At 46.8% G+C, this 19,537-nt stretch overlaps 3 protein-coding genes across 14 annotated transcripts in view; 1 reads left to right on the forward strand and 2 right to left on the reverse strand.

Moving 5' to 3' along the window:
• The window catches only part of CANX (calnexin), a 51,505-nt gene extending 49,779 nt beyond the window's left edge, over positions 1-1,726 (reverse strand). Inside the window, exon 1 of the mRNA XM_064162108.1 lies at positions 1,362-1,726. The gene's annotated coding sequence lies outside the window, so the exon portion shown is untranslated. The remainder of the gene's footprint in view (positions 1-1,361) is intronic.
• Positions 1,331-18,329, forward strand: HNRNPH1 (heterogeneous nuclear ribonucleoprotein H1). 12 transcript variants are annotated; one of them, XM_064162114.1, is made up of 16 exons: positions 1,331-1,441; positions 2,003-2,113; positions 9,329-9,388; positions 10,360-10,497; positions 11,304-11,459; positions 11,661-11,804; positions 13,274-13,412; positions 14,413-14,591; positions 14,814-14,885; positions 14,965-15,098; positions 15,259-15,394; positions 15,541-15,624; positions 15,759-15,809; positions 16,131-16,172; positions 16,831-16,923; positions 17,490-18,329. In XM_064162114.1, the coding sequence occupies exons 2-16, from the start codon at positions 2,065-2,067 to the stop codon at positions 17,612-17,614; spliced, it is 1,602 nt and encodes a 533-aa protein (XP_064018184.1). In that variant the 5' UTR covers positions 1,331-1,441; positions 2,003-2,064; the 3' UTR covers positions 17,615-18,329. The 12 variants fall into 12 exon arrangements, with proteins under 12 accessions (XP_064018184.1, XP_064018187.1, XP_064018188.1 ...); XM_064162117.1 differs by lacking the exons at positions 1,331-1,441; positions 17,490-18,329 and adding an exon at positions 17,375-17,483 and having other exon boundaries at positions 1,827-2,113; XM_064162118.1 differs by lacking the exons at positions 1,331-1,441; positions 17,490-18,329 and adding an exon at positions 17,387-17,483 and having other exon boundaries at positions 1,827-2,113.
• On the reverse strand, positions 2,901-8,532 carry LOC135185393 (deoxycytidine kinase 2). The gene is made up of 7 exons (XM_064162127.1): positions 8,321-8,532; positions 7,299-7,417; positions 6,712-6,905; positions 6,344-6,491; positions 5,770-5,885; positions 4,294-4,393; positions 2,901-3,194 (listed from the first exon to the last, which is right to left on the reverse strand). Exons 1-7 carry the CDS (start codon positions 8,418-8,420, stop codon positions 3,171-3,173), a joined length of 801 nt encoding a protein of 266 aa, XP_064018197.1. The 5' UTR covers positions 8,421-8,532; the 3' UTR covers positions 2,901-3,170.
• Positions 18,330-19,537: the final 1,208 nt, after the last annotated feature.

Below are 19,537 nucleotides of genomic sequence, written 5' to 3' on the forward strand. Positions count from 1 at the left end.
TTATTTTGGTCTTTCAAACACCACATATATATTGACTAATTATGACTCTTCTGATAACTATTTATATCTTTGTCCCAGCTATTTGGAGTCATATTCTTCCCCTAAAAGTGGCTGTACCAAACTTCCTGCTGGCTGGGTCACATTTCAGGGCAGGCAGGTATTCTGCCTACGCTCAATAGCAATCACATCTTTGCAAAGAAGTCATATGACCTTTCTTCCAGCACTGGATCAATGTGTGCAGCAGACCTTCTTGTCAGCGTGAACACAGAAGTATTTTAGTTTCCTAAGAGACCTCTGCAGAGAAAACTTATAGCAGAATGCTCTTTGATTACAATAAACATTCAATCAAGATATATTTGACAGATTGGGCTTTATTTAGTATTGAAAATTATAGAACAAGAAATCAGGCAGTAGGGCCTGACCATAAGCCATCAAGTCACATGGATCATGATGTGTAAACAACAGGCAACTGATTTTTCCATTACTCGAATACAGTAACAAGGACTAAAAAGACCTAGCAGACCAATAATATGGCACACAGTGAAAGTACTCCAGGGTATAATTAGTAATACACATTGTAGAGAAGTAAAAATTATCACTAACTCACTGGTTGGCTTCAGTAAGGATTAGCAGGCTTTCCTTTAACTACTCGGGCAGAAATAAAGCTGAGTAGATGCCACACCTCCAGAGTCCTAAGGTTACCGCTTATCTATTTAATCGCACTGACTCCCTTACACCTATTTTAATCTAGAGTTATTTTAGCTAATGATCCTAACACTATTTCGCAGAGGGAATTGGTTTGGTAAGGCACGGAGTAAATGAACTGCAGGGTGCAGAGGGCAGGCGGAAGAGTGGCATTTTGTATCCCCCTGCCAGGGCGCTGGTTAATTTTCATCTGGAGATGCAGCAAATAAGCCTGCCCGTATCTCAGCCCAAATAAACATTCGCTTTGAAAGCACGATCTGGAAAGCTCGGGGTTGGCCGCTGTTCAGCCGCTGCGGTTACTATCCCCATTGTTAGTACTTCCGAGTCCAGGCCTGTAAAACTCGTCACTGGGACGCAGCGCGGGCAGGCTGCCCAAAGCCTTTTCTCGCAGCCCAGGCCCGGCCTGCGCGGCCGCCATCTCGGCGTCAAGCCTCACGCAGGCCGCGCCTCGTCCCGGCCGGCAGCGCAGCGCCCCTCGCCTCTTCCGCCGCCGCCTCCAGGGCTCGCAGCGAGGCCTGACATTTCTCCCTCAGGGCCTGCGGCCTGTGCCTCCCGAGTCCAGCCCGACCGAGTTGCACGGCGCCCGCCCCGGCAACGGGGGCCCGCGCACCGCCGCGTCCCCCCCGCGCCGCGGCGGGAGGCGGAGCCCAGCCCACCTGACGGCGGCGGACGCTGCTGCAGTGCGCGGAGCCGCCGTTCTCCTCTCGTCACCGGAGCTCTGCGGCCTCAACTCGCCGTGAGCAAGGGTGCTGGGGGGGTGGTATGGCGTTCGAAAGGCGGGGAAGGGGAGCAGTCGGCGCGGCAGGCGGGGAGGGACAAAGCCGCCGCCATGTTTGGGGTCTGCGCGAAAAAAACAGGCGAGGCGGGCCCTCGAGCGGGGATGAGTGAGGGGGTTTCGAACGCAGTGTGGGAGCGTGGGGGGGTGAGGGAGCGGTGGGTGTATATGTTGGTTTACCGCCCGCCGCAGCCATTGCGGGACCCCCCGGGGCGAGCACCCTCCTCAGCAGCCCCCCCGCGGCTGCCGGGCGTGACTGGCTGCTTGAATTTGTCACGCTGCCATTGGCTGGCGGGCGCCGCATGACGTCATGGCGCTGCGCAACGCAGCCGCGCGGCTATTTATAGGAGCGGAGGGGCGCTGCGTAGAAGGAAGCAGCAGGCGGATTGGGCCCGGGCAGGCCGGCATTTCTATCGCGCCTCATCCCTGTGGCAGCAGGGAAAAAACAGCTGAAAGGCCTCGATCTGCCTTCGCCGGAGCGTCCCTGCGGTGGCCGCTGAGCTTTTGTTTCCTTTTGCGCAGCGCCCGAGCGCCCCTACCGAGCTTTGTCTTCTCCCGGTCCCTGTGGGGAAGGCGCGGCCAAGATGGATCCTTGTCATACCGAAGAGACCGAGGGCGAGATCCCCGGCCTGGGTAAGGCCTGTTGGCGGTGAGGCGGGAGGAGGAGGTGGGGCGCTAGTGAGAAGGAAGGAAGCGCGGGGTGGGGGGTGGGGCGGTTGGGCCGCGAAGAGTCATGGAGGGGGAGGGGTGGCTGGTCCCGCCAGATCTGAGGCCCAGGCGCCATTGAGCCCCGGTCTTGGCGCCTGCCGGCCACAGAAGCCGCAGTGCGGACGCGGCCTGGGCCCCGGGCAAAGGTGTCCGTGGTGGCGGTAGGCCTAGGCCCAGCCCAGGTGGCGGCCTCACGGTGCGGCCGCGTGCGTCAGTCTCCTCCCCTCCCCTGGCCGCTGCCGCGTGTGTAGTGGCGGCCGCGGCGCTCGGCGGAGACTCGGGGCGGAGGCCGCGCTGCGAGAAGACGAGAACGGTTGTGGGGAAAAGTGGTGGTGACGGTGTCCTGCCGTGGCATCCGGTACAAGCGTTGGCAGTTCGCTCCCCGCCCGCTCCCTGCCGTTATCCTGAAAGGGAGGGTCGAGATGGTGGGGGAAGGCCGTAAACAAGGTATACGTAGATTACAGTCTATTGCAGGTCTAACTTTTGCGACTGCAGTTATATCCAATTTACGCTAGCGTAAATGCTGTGAAAAGAGCTATTCAATAAAGCAGAGGTTGGAAGGTTTCTGGACGCCATAACAGTCTCGTCTTAAAATGGTGAACTATGCCAGTTATTGCAAAACAACCCTGCCTCAGCGCCTGCTATCGCTACTGACTGGCTTGTCAGCCGTTGATAACAGGTTAACTCCTCCCTCGGTAAAGCCAGTTACTAATACTATTTTAAAATCTTTATTAGAGAATATACACAAACAACGTCGTCAGAGCACCTCGTATTGGTTTGTTTTAACAATACAGAAAATGATCACAGTACACTGGACAGACAAGCAAAATAAAAATCGACCCAAACTCCAACCCATATTATACACTGTGCTTGTGGATATTTTTATGCAGGCAGTAGATTTACTTGAAGCAAATTGTTTGAGAACACACTGTTAGGCTTAACTCTTGAAGTTCAGGAGCTCATAATCCAAAATTTCGTGTTCTTAAGAAGTCAAGAAAGATTTTACCTGTAAAAACAAAACATATTTGCTGCATTAAAAAACGTAAGTCTTTACATTTCCTTTTTTTTTCTTCTTGGATCATTTTGTTGTGTGTTTTTTATTGTACAGACTTCACTGTCTTTGCATGACCTGAAATGCTTTTCAGTATAGCAGATGGCTGTAAGCTAAGAAGTGAGTAACTTGGTTACTCAAAATAGTAAGTACTTATGAAAGAGAGATTTATAGTGCTGCTTAATTGAAATAAATGAGTTTTTTTTCATTAGATAGCTCTTTCTAGGAAGAGATGGATTGAAAGCTAAGCCAAAGACCTGATGGCACTTTCAGCGTGGTGCTGTATCCCCTACCTCGAGCTGAAAGTAGAACTGACCTCTTAGTTTACTGGATGATGAAGGAAGCTTGGTGGAAACAACACTGAGGGCCTTTCAGTGAGGCAAGTTGAAAGAAAGGTAGAAAACAGTCTTGGAGGAGTGGGGAAATAGTGAAGTTTCTCAAGTGAGTATAGTAAGTAATATTATAGCTCTGCTTGGAAGGTTGGTATGAGCTCTATGCCTTTTGAGTGTTGTGGTTTTTACTGTGGACAGATTACAAAATTTCTTAATCTGTTTACTTCCCAGATCTTGCCCTTCTTTGGCAAACACTATTTCGTCTCAATTTACCTATTTATTGCCACCTTGTATTCTTACGTGGCTCTTCGAACTCTGTTTAGAGACACTGCTTAATACATTTAGAACTATGTACAAGGTTCAGTTATTTCTGCACTTGTCAGATGTGTTGTGCTTTCTCCAGGCAGAGCCTAGATTCCCAGAACATGAGTGGTCATGGTGACTGCAGGATTTTCCCAAGCATGTCATGGCTGACAGGGATTGGATTTTACCATTCTATGAAATAATGAACAGTGTAGTAGTGCAGACGTGTCAGCAGGCTGACTGCTCCAGCTGCATCCCCCACAATTGCCCCTCTTCAGAAGCACCCCACCTCCTTATCCTCACCGTTTAATTTTTTAAAGGAAAAACTTTCTGCTGCCATGTAGCTTCCTAAATCTGTGGAGGCTGTATTAGCTCCAAACAAGAAAAACAGATGTGAGGAAATACTATTTAATACTTACCTTGCTAATCAAGTACTCCTGTTTAATCTTGTCATTCTTGAAATCTTCACTAACATCCAAAACTAGAATGGGAATCTCTTTAAGGTTCTCAAAATCAACTCTGAAATGGAATAGGAGAAAGCTAGTAAAAATATGTAAAAGCTCTCGGTATGAAAGAGCCTAGCTCATCACTTGCTTTCCAAATTATGCTTAGTATGCAATGCAGCATTATTGTACTCACCTGAGATCAGCATTTAAGTAAAAGGTCAAGTCTGACCTTAATTGCTCTTGTGTAACCCAGTCAACGTTGTATCACCTTAGCTTCAGTTTATCTGACAAACCTGTCCCTTTTACTGTAGGGGTGTGTGTGTGTAAAGATAGTTCATGTTTCTTACCCTGATTCCTTTTACTTAATTTTCTGTTATAGAATCCATTATCAGGGATATGATTTTGATAAGTATTCATTTTTAATTTGCTTGCCCTGTGTCTCCTCCACACTCCTATTTAGCAGCTAATCCATTTACTAAGATGCAGTTTTAAAGCTTCTTCAGTGAGGATGACCTCTTTAACTCGTTATAAGACTAGTATTTAAAATGGCTTGGAGATAAGCAAGACCGTTTTGGCTGCAGGTTAGGAGTAGATGGGAGCTGTAGTGAAATGCGTTTCTAACATGAAGTAAGGGTGTTGATCAACATTGTTTGCAAAGTTAAAATGTTCCTATGAGAAACAGGAAATACTTTCTCACAAGTTTGGAATGAGTACACAATGTAAACAATATTCCACAACATGTAGTATTTTCTTGTCTGCTCAACATTTGGGCCATTCCACATGAAACTGAGGAAAATAGATGTGACTGGTAAGGTACTTATCCTGGAATTGTTATGCTTCCCATTTACTAGAGTATTTCCTCTAGAGGAAAATAAAATATGCTTTCACATTTAGAGCTTCCTTAGATGGAAAACTCAGTAAAGAAACTGCAGGGAGGATAAGAAGATCACTTAGTCCTTGATTGGGTTTCTTGTCTGTGACAGTATGTCAGAAGCCTTTCTGATCATTATTTTGAAGCTGAGATTAATATTTAAACCTTGTTGAAATACAGTCATCCTAGTTTAAAGGTAGTTAGGACCTTGCTCTCCCTTACATTGGAACTGGAAACTGTTTAGTAGATAACTTCTATGATTGGACACTGAACACCTATGTCCTCTTCTGTGTAATTCCAGTTAACAAAGCTCTTAACCTTGCTGGAGTTAGAACTTTATGCAGCTTTATTTTTGAAGCTAATACGTAAAGGCTTTACATTAGATGAATTTCTGAGTAATTTATACTTTTTGCCAATAAATTATTGCATATAATCGTATCTATGCCAAGAAACACATGGAATGGGTCTGAGCATAAGACCTTCCAACTGGTGCCTGAGTGAAGCTAGATGTAAACTTGAGTTTTATCTAATATTGGTGGGCGAAAAACCTTGTGAGCCTATAGAAAATGGGTTCATACCTCATAGTCCTTTCATGAAGCCAGGCTTCATGCTTATAGTGGAGGTTTTCCAAATACTCGAGCTCAATTCCTTGCTCTTCTTCTCTACCCCTCACTTGTAGCCTTTCCATGCATTTCTAGAAGACCAAAAAAATAAGCCTGGAGATTAATCGTGGTGAAGGCTAAATCAGATGAACAGATCAAGTGGTCCTTAAATCAGGACTAATGCTAGACATTAGCATTAATTTTTAAAGAAAAAAGCAAATTTGGCTAAAAATCAGTACTTCTTATAGAAAAACCCACCTTCAACTCAGGACTGTATGGGAAGGGAAGTTAGACTTTGTTCAGTAGTCCATTTTAAGCTGTGTCTCCTGAGAGATGCATGCTGGTGACTAGCATTTCACATGCGAATAGCTGCTCAGAAGGGAGTGGGTTTGATTTGTCTTTGAAAAAAAAAACTCGGTGGACAATAGGCTTTTTGTATATTGGGGGGGAGGAGGGCAGCTAGTTCAGGTTAGTCACTGCAGTATTAGGTCACGAATACTTTATCTTCTATGCTGCTGGAAACAGATGTAGCTGAAAATTATGAACATACCTCAGGTGTGGTTCTTAAGTAGATCATGCCATCCAGCTCTATGTCTGATTCAAACTGGTTCAAAAGCCATGTGTGCCAGTCCTGATAAATAGCCCACTCCGTTTCGTTAATATTTCCAGACTCGAACAGATTAGAAGCAAATACATATCTGTAATGGAAGACATGGGTCTCATCCCAGGAATGACCAAAGCAGACTACTGACACTTCACACTAGAATCAGAGCCATGGTACTAAAACATCTGTAAAATCTTAATACTCTCCAACCCGTTAATACCTGTTGAATCAAACCTGCCTCTTGCATACAGTAGTTAATAAAACATAAAGACCTGTATCTTTTAAACCTGAACACTTGTGCTACAAGTAATTACCTGTCACTGTACACGGATCTCTCAAAAAATTGCACTGGATGTTCTGCTTCACGTAGCTTAGCTGAAACAGGTTTTAATTGTGCTCTTACGCGGCTCATGCAAGCGTAAGTCTGGAACGTGTAAGCCCATCTCGTGGGTTTATCATACAGCATTTTAAGTAGATTTCCTCCACTCTTCTGAGATGTTGAAAGTTCCTAGGGAACAAGAAAGGTTTGTTTAACTTTGCCATACCAGAATTGTGGATTAAGAAAGAATTGTTGGCCTTGCATTTATGATTTAGGAAAATGCATAGGAATGAAGGGATTTGTTTCTCAGCTCACGGTAGTCTGTGACAGCTTCTTTAGCATCAGTTACAGGCTTTAATGTGATTCTTGTGGAGGAGTGTTTATTTGTAATAGACAGTTGGTAGTATCTTGCTTTTGTAGCTTTTTGACTAACTGGTGTGATGACTCTAGGTACTGTAGACCCAGCTAATTTTTGGGATGGCTCGCTGGCCATAGCTTCTTGGACTCGACCTCCAGAAGTCCCTTTCAAACACCTCTACCATTCTGTGATTCCTCTGTGGTTCCCAAACACAGCAGACCCACCTCATGCTCATTATCTTCAACTGTCTGGATGTTGCACCACTTGGCGATGGGCTCAGGGATGACCTCCCATTCATCGCTGTGTTTCTCTAGTAGTCTGACAAATGTTGACTTCCCTGCAGCTGGAAAAGATTTGAGAAGTTTACTGGTCTTGTGTGTTAAACTGCTCTGATAGGGATACAGTGGCAATTGTGGAGTTTATTTAGAGGCTGTAAGCAGTGTTGCTGCGGTGTTTGAGGAACAGTAGGTAGGCACTGGGGCGCTGGGAGCGGGGCTAGGAGCTGGGGAAAGGCTGTCGGGGCCGCCTGCACGCTATTAGCGCGCCTTCCGAGAACTGAGTTGTAATCTGCAGCGCCAGAAGGCCGCGCCTAGGCCGGGCGGCCGATAAGGAACCGTCGGGCGCAGCGCCTCCATTTTAGGAGCAGGCTGAGTCGGGGCGGGGCTGAGCGCGGCTTTGTTTGGGAGCCGCAGAAGGGGGAGGCTGCGGCGCTTGCGCGGCGCGGGGCTGAGCGGGAGACCCGCGGCGCATGCGCGGTGGCGGCCCGGGAGCTGGCGCCGGCGGGCTAACGGGTGACGCAGGCGCGGGCCGGTTCCCTCGGTGTTGAAATTCGTCCGTTTAGCGGACAGGGAGCCTGCCACAGGGTCCGGTGGCAGGCCGAGGGAAGGACGCCCACCCACACGGCCGTTGGCCGGCAACGGGGGCGCTGCGTTCTCGCTGTAACGGGCAGCTGGTGTGTCCGGTCTGTGCACGGCAGGGGCAGTGGAGTTCCCCCTCCCTTATCCCGGTCGATGCCATCAATCCCTGAGTATTGCCGGGAGCGGGTGAGTGCCGGCGCTGCTACTCACTCAACGAAACCTCTTTCCCCCACCGTCTGCTTGTAGAACTGGTGAAAAAGGCTCCTCAGACACCCCCGCTCCCGCAGCGCCCCCATCGCCAACCGTGCCACTTCAGGGCGCTCCTGTCCCTGAGCCCCAACCGCCCATTCTGGCATCCCTCTCGCTTCCCTCCCAGCTGCCGAGCTCACCGATGTTCCCCTCGATGGAGATCTTCTTAAGGCGTTTCTGGAAGCTGGAATTGAGGGAGCTGACAGGGCCGCAGCAGTGTCGCTTTGCAGGGGTAGACATGGTAGCGCCGAGCAGGAACACACAGGGCCCCTCCGCTTTCTCCAGCCCAATTTAAGTCTCCCGCCAGCTGGTGGGCGGGATGGACGTTCCCGCCACCACTCCCCAAGAGGAGGTTGGAGGTGCTGCCCCCTCCCCCGCCGGCGGCAGACTGCTTTTTCCGCCGCTCCCTCCTGGCCGGGGCTGGCTTTGCCGAGCTGCTGCCTGCGGGGCTTTAAATGGGTGTTTAGCAAGTGAAATGAACCAGAGTTGCTTTGTTCAGGAAGTTACTCTAAAACGGTTCCACGTCTTAAAAAATTTGCATTAATGTAAACAGGTTGACCGTGCCGTTTGGTTTGGAGATGTGAACTTGAGAAAGCTGTGGTGTTTTTGATTTCTTTATCAAAAAGCTTATAGCCTTGAAGGAAAGTAAACTATTAGTTGTCTGGATTGGTATCTGCTAAACATTTTATGTAATTCTGTAAAGAATGAGAGTATGTAGACTTAAAGGCAGTGAAATGGTTTGCTGGGGGTTGGCAGTGCTGGTGTTGACTGCAAAGGAAACACTCATAGATGGAGGGTTAGACCCTACTTTGCTTCTGACCTCCAAAGTTCTTGGGGTTGCCTGGGGCTTTCTGGAGTCTAGTTCACTCGGCATGGGTTCCCTGTCACTTGTGTGGGCGAGTTGAGACTTGTTCTTCCCAGGGCAAAGAGAGGGGATGGAGGATTCTTAGATAATGCTTTTATGGGCACAACCCTCCGAGGTTGTGCCGCTGTAGTTACTCCTGTTGCCTCTGTAATAACGAGGCTCAGGGTGAAATCTAGCTAGGTCTGGTGTGTTTGGAGGAGATGGGAGGGAGTTATATTTTCCTTTCTCTTATGATAATTGTGATCCATGTCTCTTCTTTCCCCATCTCCTACAAACACACCAGGCTTCAGTGACCGAAGCGAGCAGATTGTTTCACGTGGGGTAGCGTCAGCATTTGAAGCTGGTAAGTGCTAGTTCCCACACACCGCTCTCCAGCCAGACCTTTCACTCCGTACAACGCGTGCCGTGCTGCTGCGGGGGTCTGTAGCGGGAACATGGAGGGAGAGGACGGGTTTGGGGGATAAAGAAGCGTGCGGGCTGCAAGGCATGGGCAGTGCTGAGAGCGGCGCTGAGGCGCATGCGGCAGGCCCGGCCTGCGCTCTGGTGCAGCTTTGTTCGCAGGCAGGCAGGCGAGTCATGCGCACACAGCGGCGGGGCGGGCGGGCAGGGGGAACACGATAGCGTAGCGAGGACGCATGCGCACCCTGGTGGGAGCGGCGAGGGGAGCGTTTGCCTGCGGGAGAGTCCCGGGGCGGTGGCGTGCACTGGGCAGGCGCAGGCAGGGCCGGAGCCCGCCGCTGTGTGTGCGCATGCGCCCAGCGACTCGCTCTCAGCCACGCCGCAGCTCCTCGGCAGCCGGTCAGTGGCCGGGCGAGCCCGCGCTCTTCAGGGACCGCACGCCACACGCCAGCTCCGGCTGCCTGCGGTTGCTGTGCGCGTCGGCGGGGACTGCAAGTCGTCGGGCCCGCCAGGGCGGTGTCTGGGATCGGGGTGCTTTGTGTGGCGGGAGGCCCGGCCCAGCGGAAGCGGGAGTACCCGCCGCCATTTCCTAGCGCGCTCTCGCCACAGGCTCGCCCGCTCGCTGCCGCCTGACTGGGACTAGGCGCTTTCCGGACAGCGGATCAGGCTCGGAGCCCTAGAACCACCGCGGAGCCCCACCATGTGTGCGTGCGGGGATGGGGCTGGGCGCGGGCCGGGGGGCGGGCCAGGCCAGGCGTTCGCCGGGCGGGAGCGGCTCTGTGTGTGTGAGGCGGGCAGTGGTCCGAGGTAGAGGAGACTCGGGGAGGGTGGGCGTAGGCCAGGGGGGCCGCCGGGAGGTGCGGGTGGCGGCCGTACAGTGCGGTGCTTCAGAGGGCATGTTTTATTTTTCTCCAGCAACTACAGAAACTGAGACGGAGCAGAGCCTCACCCCCAATGTAATGCTCAACACGGAGAGCAGTGAGGGATATGTGGTGAAAGTCAGGGGCCTGCCTTGGTCTTGCTCCACTGAGGAGGTGCAGAGGTTTTTCTCCGGTAAGCAGTCCTGTGGGAATAGATGTTGGGGGGGGGGGGCTGCACTTTTGTCACTCCTAGGTTTCCCCTTTTAAAAATGTGAATTTAAAATGACAATGGTAATAATTTCAGACAGATTTCAGGGCACTTCAGTAGTTAGTAAAGCTTGTGATGCAACAAGTGCCACATGTAGTTACTGATAAAGAAGGCTATGTTTTTGCTGTAAGGAGCATAGTCACTGAATTGCTAGCATGTCTGCAACTGTCGTCTTTCTTGAGCAGTAAGAAAAAGAGAAACCTCAGTTTTAAAGAGAGGTTCGAAATCCCACCATTTAGAACTAAATCTGTTCTTGATGTTGTCTAAATAGGGTCTCTTAAGTGTTTAGAGTGTCATGTGCTTCTCCCAGATTAGTAGCATCCTGCAGGAGTAACTGGAGATTTGAAAGCTGCTTTCAGGGGTTTGATGTATTGTTCTGATTTAGATTATACCAATTGTTACAGGTCGTTATTTCACTGAAGTCAGCCGATGTCTGTGTCGGTTGCAATCAAAACCACAAAGCATATTTGACTTGGAGGCAGCGAAGACTTGAGAATAGCTGCCTGGAGTTTATCCTTAGTGTTTTGTTAACCTTTAGAGTTTTCAAGGAGAATAACTCGATTTTAATTAGTTTCTTAGGTTACTGGTCACTGTGAAAGCTATAACAAGAATACTACAGTTTTTCTTTTCCTGATATAACTTGGTAGTTACGATGTTTTCCTTATGACTGCCTTATACTGCTGAAGTCAGTGTTCTGTAATTAATTCTGGCCTCCTTGTTTCCATTTCCAGATTGCAAAATTCTGAACGGGGCTTTGGGTATCCGTTTCATCTACACCAGGGAGGGCAGGCCAAGTGGAGAGGCATTTGCTGAACTAGAATCGGAGGAAGATGTGAAATTGGCACTGAAAAAGGACAGAGAAACAATGGGACACAGATATGTTGAAGGTTTGACTCAATTGGTCTAGTAGCTGACTAAATGTGTTCGTGCTTGATGGGGTTTAGGTTAATAGCTTTTCTGCCTCTTTAAAATGCATGTGAATGGAGAAATGGACTTACATTGTGTAAAAAGTTAGCTAGTTTCAAGGCTAAGGCCTTTTAAAACTATTGCATGTTCCAGAATGCATTAATTCTAAGTGCCTTTTACAGTTTTCAAGTCAAACAACGTTGAAATGGATTGGGTTCTGAAGCATACTGGTCCCAACAGCCCTGATACGGCTAATGATGGTTTTGTACGTCTTAGAGGACTCCCATTTGGCTGTAGTAAAGAAGAAATTGTGCAGTTTTTCTCAGGTATGTGGGATAAATGTAGTAGCTCTAGCACTATTGGTCTGTGATAAAAATGAAACAAAACCCCCCCAGACTACCATGGATTGCCCAGTAGTACTTCCTACAGTAAGATAATGGGTATTAAATAAGAAATTCTTCATTAATTACTTGGTCTGGAAGGATCATTCTTGAAGTACCTGTATATTAAGTAGAGGAAACTTTATAAAAGCTACTCTAATGTACACTTAGCAGGGTGTACTGTTCCAAGAAAAGATAACAGGAACCAAGTGTCTTGCTTTAAGTGAACAATTGAAATGGGAGGATATTTCCACCCACCATCTTAGCTGGTTCACACTGTTGAGTGAAGGACATAGAACACCCTTAGTGCTGGGCTCAGTACGTGGAGCAGGATCTGAGAAGGGCTCACATCATCCCCATGGTTTCTTATAAACTAATAGATAATATTGAATAAGATCCCAGGGAAAACCTCAACCTACTGAATGCTACCCAAGTACAGATTTCCCTCCCCCACCTCTGCTTCACATTTTCTACACTCTTTGTTTTATTTTGCCTTTTTTTTTCTGTGGATGAAGAGATTGTTTTGTATTGACTCATTCTCACTTTTTTGCAGCTGTTGTATGTTTGTAGGATCTGCACCACCATTCTAAATGCCTGAGGATGAAATTTGTTGATTTATCTAGGATTTAACTTACTAGTATTTTCATAGTAGGTTTTTAAATGCCCGTGTTTGAAAAATATCTGGAATGTTTTGCTGTATCAGGATAGGATCAAGCTTACTGATTTGTTTTAAAATACCATAGAAATTTTCAAATTTTACAGCTTCAGACCTTGTTTGTGTTTTTTTTATTTTCTGAATCCGTTGATGTGAACAATTCCTAAGCATGTGCATTTTAAGTTGTTTTTTTCATGGTTAAGTGATCAAGCTTTGAAAACTGTTTACGTGCTTAATACAAAAATGTGCCTCTTTTTGTTTAGAAACAAATACTTTTGAAATTACTTCATGATTTTTTCTTAATTAAGCACTCGAAAAAATTAATGCTGAAACTTGCTGTTTGCATAAGACTATTTTATCTGAGTGACTTCTAGTAAAAAAGTTTGTTATATGTAAAGCTATTTAATTTGCTGTATTTGAAAATGTGTTGTTAAAAAGTTGGTACTTTCACAGAATTGAAAAGGTTTGTAATGAAAAAAAAATTCTTAACACACCCTGCATTAGATGCCTTATCTGAGGACTTATGCTTGACACTCAGAACATTTTTGTGCTCTGCAGGGTGGGTTAAGAACACAAACTGAATGGTATGTGATCGTGGATCTTTCTGATGTGCTTTTTCTTCTAGTATTCTAGAGTCAGCATACCATTCAGTTACAAGTGTTAACATTCTGGTGTATTTAAAGCTATAAGAAAAACTCATGACTGGGCTTGTGATGTTAATATTGCCCCCCTACTGGGGTTATTTGTCCTTGGGTTGAAGGGTTGGAAATCGTGCCAAATGGGATAACATTGCCGGTGGACTTCCAGGGGAGGAGTACGGGGGAGGCCTTCGTGCAGTTTGCTTCACAGGAAATAGCTGAAAAGGCTCTAAAGAAACACAAGGAAAGAATAGGGCACAGGTGGGGATGGATGGTTGGTTGGCTCTGTCACTTTTCTTATGGTAAAAAATTAAATCCATATTCTCTCTTCTGAACATGTTAACATTCAAAATAGAAACAATATTCTGGACTAACTCTGTGATGAGTAAAGATATTGCTGATGTGCTTGTGGCACAGACTGTCTGGACTGACCCAAAAGGAAAGATAAAATTGGGTTAATCTTAAGCGTGTGTTTTGGAAACTGAGTAAAGAGGAGGAGTGCAAAACTGATAGCTTGAAAATTACAAAGTTGAGAGACTATGGCTTTAACTTCTCAAATAGCACCAATTCTGCCTTTAGCTCTAAAGACATGCACAGTACTCTTGCTACCATAAGAAAATGTGATACTTTCTAAACTTGTTTTATAAGTTGAAATGTAACAAATTTTCTTACTGTATTAATCTTCAATGTAATAAGCATAGCTTTCAAGAAATTGTCACAAAGGGTTTTTATTCTATTTCACTTGTGACTATTTTTCATTGAAGCATGCACTTTTTGCCTATGCTGGGTCACTGAAGCGTAGGCGGGGTTCACTAGCACATGCAGAGCTTCTTGTAGCATCCTGGTGGGTTGAAGTCCTGGTGGAGGCCAGGTCTTTAACCCTCTCTATACGCTGCCACATGAGCAGAACAGTGCCGAGTTGAGTGGACGTAAGTCCCTCCTACCTTTTTTTTTTTTGACTAACACTTTAAACTCGGGGGGAGGAGGGTGGGGAATGGATATTGCTCCCCCGCCCTTAAGGTTGGGATACTCTGAAGTATGAGGAGCCTGTAAACCCTTCAGTAATTGTGATTTCTTGAAAATACTTTGATTTTAAAGTAACATAGTGCTTATTGTAGTATGTCATTGCCTGCATAATGTAAAGAAACCTGGCTTAGAGTGCCAGGTTTGAGGCTATGACTAAATGGTTTGTTTTAATGTGAAATTGAGATGTTTGTGGAAGGAACTAAAGACTGACTCCTGCCTGTGGAAACACTTTTAGGTACATTGAGATCTTCAAGAGTAGCCGAGCAGAAGTGCGCACTCACTACGACCCTCCACGCAAGCTGCTGGCCATGCAGAGGCCTGGTCCTTACGACAGACCTGGTCTTACGCGGGGATATAACAGTCTTGGTAGAGGAACTGGCTTGGAGAGGATGAGGCGTGGAGCCTATGGAGGAGGTAAGTGGTACACCAAGTCCAAGAGGCAGCTGCTCATCTGAGAAGCAGCAACACTTGGACCTGGTAGTGTCTTCCCTGCTTTGTAACTATTGGTTTGTATATGTCCTTGACTTTGTTTCTCCTAGAAGAAATGAAATTTCTGATGCTACTTGTCTGCAGTGTGTTGGTGAATATTTGTATCTTCTGTAGTTGAAATGAACATATTATCCAATCTATTTATAGGTTATGGAGGTTATGATGACTACAATGGGTATAATGATGGCTATGGTTTTGGTTCTGATAGATTTGGAAGAGGTAAGATTTCTCTAATAGGAATAGTAACTGAACTTACAGTATGTCCCAAAAGAAACTAAAATACATCTGAAAGACCTAGAATGGACTCTTTTCTCTGCAGGAATGTCGGACCACAGATACGGCGACGGGACGTCCACCTTCCAGAGCACCACCGGCCACTGCGTCCACATGAGAGGTCTGCCTTACAGAGCTACGGAGAATGACATCTACAACGTGAGTTCCACGTCTTGCACGTGTGTCTCATACAGCTGCGGTGGTTGTTGGACTTGCCAGCTGCACTGCAGTTCCCTTGCACTCCTTTAGAGAGTGGCTTGCTGCAGGACTGAAGCCTTGCATTGGTGCCTTTTAATCTGTGTGACTGTTTTGTATGTAGTTCTTCTCACCTCTGAACCCTGTAAGAGTACACATTGAAATTGGACCAGATGGCAGAGTAACTGGAGAGGCAGATGTTGAGTTTGCTACTCATGAGGATGCAGTGGCTGCAATGTCCAAAGACAAAGCAAATATGCGTAAGTATAACCCTTGGGGACAGCACAACACTTCAGGTGGCACAGCTACCCAAATAGTGGAAGTGCCAGAGGTTTGATTGGAGCAGGGAGGCAAACTGCCTGGACTTTGTGTGAAATGCTCTCATGGGCAAATTCTCTTTTTCCAGAACACAGATATGTAGAACTCTTCCTGAACTCTACAGCAGGAGGAACCGGTGGTGCTTACAGCAGTCCGATGATCGGAGCAATGGGTACGTCTGCGCAGTCCTCGCTGCACTTTTAAACAAGCACTTGACATTGAACAAAGCTGGCTGGTTTTATACAGCCCCAGCTTATTCTGTGCCTGGCATAAAAACTGAAATCCAACATTCTGTCTTAATCACAGTCAAAGAATCGGAAGGGGTAGTCCAAGATTGGAACACTAGCACATTGCCAGGTATATACACCTTGGGAATACATTTGAACATAGGGTGACTAAACTGGTGGTTAATGTGGGGTGGGGTGTGAAGTGGGCAATGTCTGTCCTTTATATTCTCCTTTACCCCTCCCTTCTTTTGGAAACCAGAACGTAGTCTGGTGATGGAGAATGTATCTGTGGCACATGACCTGCCATTTGAGCCTGGTCTTGGTGGCAAGGGAAAATATATTTGGAATTTGAAGAAACTGAATTTCTCTAGCATAAGGTCCAAAATGATTTGAAAAATGTAAAATGTGTTTGCAACAAGTCTGAACAACTGCCACTGGTGTCTTGATACAGCAGATACCCTTCTAACACCTGACTGGGCTGGTTTCTTAGGAGGTATGCCTATGGTGGTTTTTTGGGTGGGAGGGGGTCTTTTAAGGGTGATGGGGTGGAGGTGCACTGCTGCTTTTGTGTAGTATTTTGATTTACAAAATATTTGCAATCTAATGCTGATGCTTAAGCTTTGTGGGAGCACAGACAAGTGATGAGATGAAGAGCAGTTCCTAAGCTTTAAGCAGAGCTCTCCTCTGTAGTGCTGCTGTGATGGACAACCAGTCAGGAACAAGCTAAAATCATGTCAGGGCTGTACACACAAGTGACTCCAGTTAGTGAGTGGGCAGGAATCCTGAAGGGCTGTCATGGGTAGCAGTCACCTGTGAGGTCACTTGAGCCAGGTGTAAGTCTCCTGGTATGTGTATTCATATAATAGCAGCTTGGTCCTGATACATATAGTTAACAGAAACTGCAGAAGTGAACTGCTGCAGCAGATGCTTGAGAGTCACAAGCACTTTATGTCATTTGCAAAGCTGATGTTGTAGGAGTGTCATTAGAAACCTGATTGCTTCCTTGGAGCTTGTTACTTTCTGTGCTTGGGAGGAAAGTATCTGGGTGAGAGCTGGTGCCAGCATGCAGGGGCTATTAGGCGAGGGGTGGGTTTAATCATGAAGAGGCTGTGATGGGAAAAGACTTAACCTTTTTATCCTTAACTTGAAAGGAAACCAAACCAATTATGGTGGTCCAACTAACCAGCAGCTGAGTGGGGGCTATGGAGGAGGATATGGAGGTCAAAACACCATGAGTGGCTATGGTAAGAGCATTTCTTAACTGGTTTAGGTGGGCCAAGTGTAGCTGGCTTAGCATGTCTTAAAGTGCTGTTCTGAAGGGTTGTGCTGCAGGCTGTGCAGCATAAGCCCTGGCAGTTGCAGACTTGGGAACTGTGAATCTCAAAACTGAGGGAGAACTGGAGGGGAATAGATCCAAAGCAGAAGCTGTGGGGCTGAGGGTGGGGGAAGCATGGGATATTACTCTAACAAGGGTGGGAAATGCCAGTCTCCGGCCTCCTGTTACTCCAATCCCGTTTCTTCGCATGGTTTAAATCCCATGGTTATGGAGTACAAACAGGAAGGTGCTTGGGAGGCTGGGTCCCCTTCACTTCCCCAGAATGGAATTGAGAAGGGGGGCAAGACAGAGCTGGCTCTTTACTTGAACAACCAATTAAGTTGTTTTTGGGTACGGAGCTCTAAACTGACACTTTGCAGTATTGGGCACAGTAGGCGGTATTTACGAGGTGGCCCAGCACGGACAGGCGCTGGGGGAAGGATGCTTCGAGTCGGCCTGAAGCAGCTGTGAACCTGCTGTCGGTTTTCCCCTCAGACCCCGGGAGCCAGGGTGCCATGAACACCAACTACTACGGCACCGGGAACCGTACGTCCATGGGAGTGAACGGCATGGGCGGCATGTCCAACATATCCAACATGAGTGGTGGCTGGGGAATGTAACCGATCGCTGACTTTTGGTCACATCTTTTTTTAGAAAACAAACAAACAAAACCCAACAAAAAACTAAAGTTTAACAGTTTTGCAATACGAGCTTGTGATTTATGCTTTACTGTAAGTGACATTTGAGGATTGTTATTTTAAAACCTTTGGGAGGGGGGGGAAGGGGTTCAGTATTTTTGAACATACAGAAATGGAACATTCATCTAGGATGTAATAACCCAGTTGAGTAAAGACTATAACTGTTAAACGACTCGGAGCGTTTCTCTAGTTTTGTTGTAGGAGTGTATTTAAGCAGTAAGCGTATTTAGGTTTAAAGCTGTTTGAAATTACGTTCAATGTTGCTCTTCTACCATATGACATCCGACACTGTTTTGGATCCATGTTGAAAGAGACATGCTTTTTTTTTTTTCCCCTTTTTTTTTTGTTTTGTAAAGAAACAATATAGGAGCTGTGTCTGAAATTCAACAAGTGAACATTTGGCATGTTAGTTCTAGTTTCTTTCTTTTAATATCCTGTAAGGCACGTTAAAGCTTTTTTTTAAGTTAATGGGGGAAACGTGTTGAGACGCAATACGGCTACTTTAGGATTTTGGTCTTGGTGTTCGTATAAAATTCTGAGGCCTTGATTTAATCTTTCCTTGTATTGTGATTTTCCTTTTTAGGTGTATTGCGCTAAGTGAAACTTGTTAAATAAATCTTCCTTTTAAAAACTGGAACTCAGTCCTTCTTGACCTCCAGCTTCTGGGGTGTAGCTACACCCACAGACGTGTTGCCGTGTTCCCATGTCCTCAGTGACCGTAGTGCTCTTAACATGCATCTGCCATGAGCCTTGTGACCGCTCTTCATGACAATTCTTGCCTAAAAGCTGGCCTTGTAGGATGTTAAAGTGACAGTTGTTTCTGGGTGGGATCAGGGAAGTAAAGCAGCACTTGCTGCTCTGGGTGCTGGTTGTGGTGTTGGTTCACAGGGCCCCAAGGCTGTGACATGACTGAGGCTTTCGAGGTCTCAAAGCTGCAGACTGGGGCTGATTGTACTTGTAGGCATCTCCTCTTTGGCTCCAAAGTGCTGCCTCCGTGGACTTTGCAGATTAGTGCAACCAACTTTCAATAAATTCAACTTGTCAAACACCCTGCCTAAAGATGTGGTTTTATAAGCAGCTTAGTTACAGCTTTTGAGCACTGGAACTTTCCACTAGAATAACAGACTCTACTCCTGTGCCTTTGCCTTTTCTAATTAACCGTTCTTCCCTTAAGGTCCCTTTCTGCAGTGGAGGAAGCCCCATCCCATTCTCTAGCACTGGAGCTGTTGGAATTAATTCCTGAGTACTCTCAGGATGTGTTTGCTTTATTGGAAAGATGCTTCACAGAGTGGATGCTGCTTGCAGTTGAGTCACAGGGTGTAGGGAAATGCCTCTGTTGAGCTTCTACTAGAGCTGCAGGCACTTGCAGAGCCAAGTGGCAGAGCAGAGATCTCACTGGGGTTTGTGCTGGTCTATATGAAGACTGAAAGAACACTTGCCCTGCTCACCCTAAAAGCTGTGGCACTTGCCCAGCAGTATGGGTGTTGTTAGGGTCACCTGGCTGCCATTATTGCTGTGATACTCTGTACCCTGACTCACCAGCTGTGCCACAAAATGCTGTTGAACCAGCTTGCTGCAGCCCTGCTCAGCCCACAGAAAACAGCTTTGCTGGTGAGATCGGCAGAAGGCCTGGGGCTAGGCCTGTGGCCCAGGTTCATGTCACTACCTACTTTCTGGAAAGCAGTTCCTGGCTTTATCTGTCCCGTTCCTGGAGGATATGCACATGATCAGTTCTTTTGGTACCTCTAGTTTAGTTTAAGCCCTTGAATGTACGTGGCCATGCAAGGAGATTCCTTTACAAGATCTGTGACTGAGAGCTGTTAAAAATCAGAACTGCAGCCTTAC

This window comes from Pogoniulus pusillus, chromosome 22 (genome assembly GCF_015220805.1).
Source record: "Pogoniulus pusillus isolate bPogPus1 chromosome 22, bPogPus1.pri, whole genome shotgun sequence".
NCBI lineage: Eukaryota > Metazoa > Chordata > Aves > Piciformes > Lybiidae > Pogoniulus > Pogoniulus pusillus.

Bases quoted from the DNA above. Each gene is read 5' to 3' on its own strand.
- HNRNPH1 (XM_064162114.1), top strand. From the start codon at position 2,065: ATGGATCCTTGTCATACCGAAGAGACCGAGGGCGAGATCCCCGGCCTG. The intron at 9,389-10,359 runs GTAAGTGCTAGT...ATTTTTCTCCAG, and splicing joins AGCGTCAGCATTTGAAGCTG to CAACTACAGAAACTGAGACG. The intron at 10,498-11,303 runs GTAAGCAGTCCT...TTCCATTTCCAG, and splicing joins GGTGCAGAGGTTTTTCTCCG to ATTGCAAAATTCTGAACGGG.
- LOC135185393 (XM_064162127.1), bottom strand. From the start codon at position 8,420: ATGTCTACCCCTGCAAAGCGACACTGCTGCGGCCCTGTCAGCTCCCTC. The intron at 6,906-7,298 runs GTGGGTCTGCTG...CTTGTTCCCTAG, and splicing joins TTGAAGATAATGAGCATGAG to GAACTTTCAACATCTCAGAA. The intron at 4,394-5,769 runs GTATGAACCCAT...ATTCCATTTCAG, and splicing joins CTTCATGAAAGGACTATGAG to AGTTGATTTTGAGAACCTTA.